Below are 7,159 nucleotides of genomic sequence, written 5' to 3' on the forward strand. Positions count from 1 at the left end.
GAAGGAGAGGTCAGAGGTCAGATGTGACATGACATTTTAAATCATTATACGATGCTTTGTATATATTTTTACAACACACACCACCTTATATTTTCAAAGTTAGAAGTTTGTCCAGTTTTCACCTATAAATCATTACAGTAAGCTGACTTCGGAGACCTTGGTGGAAGTAAGTCACATGTTCATGGATCATAACATGACCGAACTCTACACCCATACAAAGTTTTATCAGAATTCGTTCAAAACTATGTTTGCAGACAGAATGGCACGCATGCACACAAAAACTACCAAAAGCATAACCTCCTTGGTTGCAGTAATAACATTAATAAGTGGAAATGTACTGCTAATAGCACTGGCACTGCATCTGTAAAATAATGTCCAATATTATGAGTACTACTCTGCAGCATTATGAATAAAATGATATCGAACTGTTTGAAAACTTGGTTAAAATCCTTTGATATGAAATTATACACTCTTGTAAACTATATACTCCTGTAAAGTTTAAAAAGCTTTATAGGAGTTTTTGTTTTTTAAACTTTGCACCAGGACTGTTTTGTTATGCTGACATTACATTAGATTAATGGGATACTGTATTATGTGCACAGTGACTATGGATTATGGTTCAAAGCCCCAGAGACAGCTGAACTTTTGTCAGGAACATTAAAGGACCTTAGATGTGAGCTGCTTTCCTGTGTAGTAGCTTGTTAGGATTGAACTAACTGTCTGACAGTTTCAACCCTTTATGCACTAGCCAATTTTTTTTAAGATTAAAAAGGTGTTCCTCATATTCAGTTAGTAATAGCTTCACAACTATGAGACCAAAATAAACAAACATGGACTGTAAGATAATTTGGGCTGAATTGTGATGTTTCTGTTTCCCAGTCAGCTTATCAAACCAGCATTTATCTCCTGCCTACTCAAAACTGTGAATTAAATGCAATCAAGTGCAACTCTCAAAGTGATATATGAGATAAATAAAATACAAGTAAACATAAAATAAAATGCTGTACAGCCCTTGCAAAAGAAAAAAAATATGTTTTGCCAACTCTAAGTCGAGAAAGGATGCTGTCAAAGGACTTCCTGTCCTGTGAGAGTGAGAAAAAATAAACACCATTAGGACATCCTGTAGGACATAGTGTATAAGCTGCACATGTGCACGTGTTTTATTGGTGAATGGCCTGAATGCTGCCTCTGTCCTTTTAACCCTCGTAAAAGGAGCTGCTGTGGCTCAGGGGGTCACCCAGACTTCAGAAGCCATCAGAAGGCCAGTGGTTTGATCCCTCGGCTCCTCAAGTCTTTATGTTTATGTCGAACAAGGAAAAACTAATATGGTCATAGTGCTAACAACAAGTGACTAAAGTGCATACAATAAAGTGCTGCGTGGGAGTAGAGTAAAGGCATTTGAGTACTTAATAAAGTTTTTAAATATCGTACATAAATACCACTATGTTTAAACCTCACTGGTCTGTTACCAGATGGACTATTGACGTCACCTTTTGGTTTGTCCTGTTTTCAAGCCCTCGAGTTTATAATTTTGGTCATTGTCATCTCATGTTGAAACTGAGGACATCGGACACTCACATCCATACCAACTTGAACATCACACATGGAAACACACACTAAAGTTCTGCTTCACCCTAAACCAGGTCCAAGGACCAGGACTGGCCCGGCAAAGACTCTAATGAGGCCCACTGGATGGTTTTTGGAAACGCTTTAGAGGACATAAATTTTGGATTTCTAACTGTATTTAACATGGCTTTCAGCTTTTACTACTGATAAAGACTTGCCCCATGGCCATTCATATAACAACAAAGTAACTGAGTAACAGACAAACAATTACAAACAATTACACGACAAAAAGATTGCTGTTTTTTAGTATCTCCTATAGAAATATCCTTTTTATTTTCCAAGGTAAAAAAGTTTGGTTAAACTTCTTTACAAGAACAGAAATGGGTGTTTTACCCACTTGAGCTCAAAGTGGGCTGTACGTGGCCCAAAATTAGTTCGTTTTCGTAATGGAACCATAATTCACATATTGAATATGTTTGATTGATTGATTGATTGAATCTTTATTTTGAACATGTTGAAAAAGTACAACAAAATAGAATTAAAAGAGACAAATGAACAAAGCAAAACAAAAGGAAAACGAGCAACCACAAATCCAAATAAAGTTCATGTTCAAAAAGGAGGAGAAAGAAGCATAAGCTTATTTAATCCCACCCCTATACCTCCTTGCAATTACATTATATGTCATGTGTAATTTTTTTTTATTTTTTATTTTTTATATATACATATATGTTTCTGTCTATCCATACATACGTATATACACATACGCACATATACACATTTTCACCTCAAGGATACACAACCTACAAATATATATATATACCCATACCAACATACCCGTGCACCCGCACACACATGAAAATGTTAGACAAGAACACCCTATCAAATCTCTACCCTTCCCTGTACCCTGTAAAAACCATATCCTTAAACCGCTTTTTAAACTGCGCCATGCTTGGACATTGCTTCATATCATGTTTTGTTCAAGAAGACCTGAAAGTATCTTCTGAGACCATGAATTCAAGATCAAAAATTTTCCTTTTCAGTTTTTTTTTGGGTCAGAATCAGTAATGTAGTCGAGATGTGTTTTCAAAATATGCCAAAACATATAATAAATCTGGGGCTTTATGTGTTCACTTATAAAAAGAGGTTAAAAACACATTTAAACAAGTGGCCTCCCCAAACGAGAAGTAAAGAAACTCTCTACTCATGTGGACTCAGCAGGGATGATATCAAATCAGAGAAGTTGAGAATGAGTATTTATTGGAAAATTATATAAAAGCACATTGTTTACTGTAGCATATGAATGCAGTATTGAACTGACACCTTGCTACTGATTTTTATGTTTTCTTTACAAAAATGTGCGCAAAAAAGTGAATTGGATGTTCAAAATTTCCAGAGGAGGACAACCAGCTCAAATAAACCCCAGGATCCACATATTACATTCAAACAGGACTTCAGCTTGTTAGCTACGAGTCCCCCAAATCTTTATTTCACCCCAGGGCTTGGAGGAACAGAAATCTGGGCAATGAGTTTGAGTGGCTGTTAAACCAATTGGCAGATGATGCAATCTCACAAAGCAGTTACATAGAGATAATGACACCATGCAGGGCATTGCATCAGAAAGTCAGATATTAGGTGATAATTTATCATAGCGTGTAAAGAGGGTTTTTAAATAGGGGGCAGTGTGCACTGGGAAAGGAAAATCTGTTTTTCCTTTAGTGTGTGTGTGTGTGTGTGTGTGTGTGTGTGTGTGTGTGTGTGTGCTGGGGGAGGAGGGGGGGGGGGTCTTTTGGAGGGAACATTCTCACATGCAGTGACAGGACTGAAAATACCTTGCAGCAAGCCGTGAAAATGTGCATGTCGTCCACTGTGGGACCATCAAAGTCCCCAGAGAGCGGCTGGGAGGCCTGGGACGTGTCTGCGGCCACGTCAGGCTAGCCCCCATTCAAAAGCATTGGTCTATTATTATCCCCGGAAACAGATAATTACGACGGGACATTTCCTGGATGAAACTCAAAGGCGTCTCCAGTGCGCGCACGAGGGGTAGACGGGGATCGCATACAGAGAGTCCCGAGCCCTCCAAACGGCGACCCCGTTTCACGGAGCAATTTCTGAAACTGGAGTTTTATTATCTCCTCGCAACGCTCCGATGCTTTCTCATGTCAAAATTAGAGCCACCGGTTCGCTCTCGGAAGGCCCACGCTCCAGGCGCTCAGCGTGGGCGTGCGTAATTTGCGCCCATTGTTGTTATTTTTGCTTCTTCTCCAAAGTTGTGTAAGAAGTTTGTTGAGGACAATTAATAAAAGCCTATTATGAATGGACCAATTCATGAATAGTCAGTGTTGTTCCAGAGGAGGTCATCTGCAGCAAAGCCCCCCACTCCAAAAAACAAGGAACTATTTCTCCCCTCCTCTTCACAACTTATAGAAAAACAAAAAGAAACAAGAGAAAAACGGCGCTGATAACTCATTGCCCGCGCCTTGTTACTTTAATGTGGTACTCTGGAGTTCAGTGTGGCACCCGGGTGAGGAAAGGGGGTCCTTGATTGCAACAGCAAACACTGGTGTCGTCACTCATCGGCGGTACACGCAAAAAGCGCTGCCTGTTCCAAACTAAATATTGACGCGAATGTTGTATTCAAATGAGCTGCCTGACCGGACATGGACGGACCAATGAGAGCCCATCGTATCATTACACCTTCTTTTCAGAAATCATTCATAACGCCGACGCGTCAAAGACTCGCAGAGGAGCCGGCTATAAATACGGCTGCGCGCAACGCACAGTTAGACATTTTCCCAAAATCAAACGAAAGACACAACTGAGGAGCAGGAGGCGACCCGGCTCGTACCTCTGATCATCATCTCTGCCTTGCGCTACATTTCATATTTAGTATCCAGATAACAATGCTGGCCGTGGCTGGATTATACGTAGGACACGTCGTGACGGCGGCTCTGTGCTCCGTGCTGCTCACAGGGACGCTGGGGTCCCCGGTGGTGGGGCCAGAGCCGATTCGCTGCGCCCCGTGTACTCCGGAGAAGCTGAGCCAGTGTCCAGCGGTGGCGCCCGGATGCGCCGAGGTGTTGCGGGAGCCCGGCTGTGGATGCTGCCTCGCCTGCGCTCTGAAAGCAGGGGAGCTGTGCGGGATCTACACGGCGCCGTGCGGCTCCGGGCTGAGGTGCGTGCCGAGACCCGGCGACCCCCGGCCTCTGCACTCCCTCACCCGCGGACAAGCCGTGTGCACGGAGAGCCCTGTGCCCGAGCCCACCCCCGAGCCCCAGACACAAGGTAAGGCCTATCACCTCCACATTCTCCATCAGTGTTTCAGATCATCTCAGCAAACCCTCAACATTGGGATCTTTTACAGTCGCACTCATTCATTCATTCATTCATTCATTCATTCATTCATTCATTCGTGTTTTCTCTCCAGATCAGGAAGAGCCAGAGCCGTTGGAGATGGACAACGCAGCCATCATCTCGGACCCCGGCTACAGCCACTATCTCCCCGGTCACGGCAGGCCGTACGACCCGCGGGCTGCCGCCGACGCTCAGGAGAGCATGAAAGCCAAACTCATCGCCATCCGCAAGAAGCTGATAGAGCAGGTACTGACACTGGGTCCGCATTACTGTGCTGAAAATCCTCACTGCGATGTGTTGCTAAAAGTTTCTTTGGGAGGTTTGAGAGACGGCTGGTGCGCCACAAGGGCGCGCTCGTGTGCTGTTTGAAATAATGGAAAATGTGTGCGTGTGTGTGTGTCTGCAGACTTATTGAATTTATTGAAGACTTATTATTACAAGTTTGATATGTAGTTTTATGTCAGCCCACGTGCTTGCTGATAATGAGACGCAGCTGATTATACTTTGTTTGTATCAACTGAGATTAACCCATCTCCATCCTGTGTGTGCTGTGCAGGGGCCCTGTCACCTAGAGCTGCAGACGGCTTTGGAAAAGATTGCCAAATCCCAGCAGAAGTTAGGGGACAAGTTAACCAGATTCTACCTCCCCAACTGTGACAAAAACGGGCTTTACAAACCCAAGCAGGTTGGTACCTTCAGTAAAAGGACTGTGTGTGTGTGTGTGTGTGTGTGTGTGTGTGTGTGTGTGTGTGTGTGAGAGAGAGAGAGAGAGAGAGAGAGAGAGAGAGAGAGAGAGAGCGAGCTCCCAATACCCTGCTGTAATATAATTGTGGGTGAATGAGAGATTTTGTTGTATGTGTGTGTGTGTGTGTGTACCCAACAAAGGCACTGAATAAGAGGGTTTCTTCTTCCCTTTCTCTGCACAGTGTGAATCCTCGCTGGACGGACAGAGGGGTCGATGCTGGTGTGTGAATTCCTGGAATGGCAAGAGGATTTTAGGTTCGACAGAACTGCCTGCAGGTGCCGAATGCCCTTAAAGAGATCAACCACTGAAGCGGATCGCATGAGAAGAAGAAGAAAAAGAAGACGCAAGCCACTGATGTTTCCTTTATTTTAATATCTGTTTATTTATTGCTCTTGTCCATGGTGGTGTTTAATTCAGGTACACTGTCATTGCGGGACTGTGGGTCCCAACCACCCCGATCCCCTACCCCCCACCTCCTCCTTCTTCAAACACCCATCCCAAAGAGAGAAAATATATTTTTGTTTTTTCTGAAAAGGAGATTTTAATATTAATGTATTTACTCTTCAGCCTTATTTATTTCAATTGTATTGCATTTTATTTGTAATTATTTCATAAGTATTTATATCATCTTGCGTTGCCTTATTGTTATTGTTATATTATAATTATTATTTTTATCTACATGTATAAAGTGTATATATGTATCTTGGCCCTAAGTAGCTCCATTGCTGAGTTGAGCTCGCTCTACCCTTAAGGAGTTGTTTGGAGGTTTGCTTGATGAACCAAGCAAGAACAAAAGCACTGAGTGACCAAATGTCATTTAGAAGTATTTCTGAATGCTGTATCTTTTTAATGTTCCAGTTTGTCCTCGTTTTTGTCTTTGTGTTGTTGCTGTCTTTTTATTATTTTTTGTCAGTGAATGCAAAATTCTCAGTCGGGAACTCCTTAAATACTCAGAAAACGTTCCCCATGATCCCGTGGGGATGCAGATAACATCACAGGCGGCGGCTGCTCACATTCGCCGCCTCTCAGACGGGTATTTCAACATTTACCTACCTCCGATATTTACGTGTCTGTTGTCACCTGTGTAGATGTCATAAAAAAAGATTTGCTACTTTATACATGTTGCCATTCCTCTCTGACCAACAAGAAAAAAAGAGAGAAAAAAAGAGCCCTGCTGTGTGCGCTGGCTCGACTCTAGCCACATGCTGCTGTTGGAGAGAGAATTATTGTTTATGTGAGTCTATTCCAAAGTGACTAACTGCTCACTCGTGTGTATGTACACTTTTGTAATTGAGATATAAGAGAAAGAGAGAAAAAATGGTGATATATTTAATAAAAACATTAACCTCAGCTATGTGCTCCTGACATTTCTTTCCCCACAAGCAGGCTTGTTTTGTGCACTGTAAGGTGGAGAAAACATGAGAATAATAATAACAGCTTCATCAGGACATGATTGGCAGAGGCTGTGTCGATGCTCTCCCGGACCACTTTTGCTAT

General features: G+C 42.6%; 1 protein-coding gene across 1 annotated transcript; it reads left to right on the forward strand.

The window, feature by feature from the left end:
• Positions 1–4,301: 4,301 nt before the first annotated feature.
• On the forward strand, positions 4,302–7,012 carry igfbp1a (insulin-like growth factor binding protein 1a). The gene is made up of 4 exons (XM_074560023.2): positions 4,302–4,848; positions 4,991–5,163; positions 5,474–5,602; positions 5,844–7,012. Exons 1-4 carry the CDS (start codon positions 4,467–4,469, stop codon positions 5,952–5,954), a joined length of 795 nt encoding a protein of 264 aa, XP_074416124.2. The 5' UTR covers positions 4,302–4,466; the 3' UTR covers positions 5,955–7,012.
• The last annotated feature ends 147 nt before the right edge of the window (positions 7,013–7,159 follow it).

This window comes from Maylandia zebra, linkage group LG17 (genome assembly GCF_041146795.1).
Source record: "Maylandia zebra isolate NMK-2024a linkage group LG17, Mzebra_GT3a, whole genome shotgun sequence".
Lineage (NCBI taxonomy): Eukaryota > Metazoa > Chordata > Actinopteri > Cichliformes > Cichlidae > Maylandia > Maylandia zebra.

What these genes read in the sequence shown, in the direction of transcription:
- igfbp1a (XM_074560023.2), top strand. Translation starts at nt 4,467, where the DNA reads ATGCTGGCCGTGGCTGGATTATACGTAGGACACGTCGTGACGGCGGCT. An exon ending in CCCCGAGCCCCAGACACAAG is followed by an intron (nt 4,849 to 4,990) that starts GTAAGGCCTATC and finishes TTTTCTCTCCAG; the next exon opens with ATCAGGAAGAGCCAGAGCCG. An exon ending in GCAAGAAGCTGATAGAGCAG is followed by an intron (nt 5,164 to 5,473) that starts GTACTGACACTG and finishes TGTGCTGTGCAG; the next exon opens with GGGCCCTGTCACCTAGAGCT.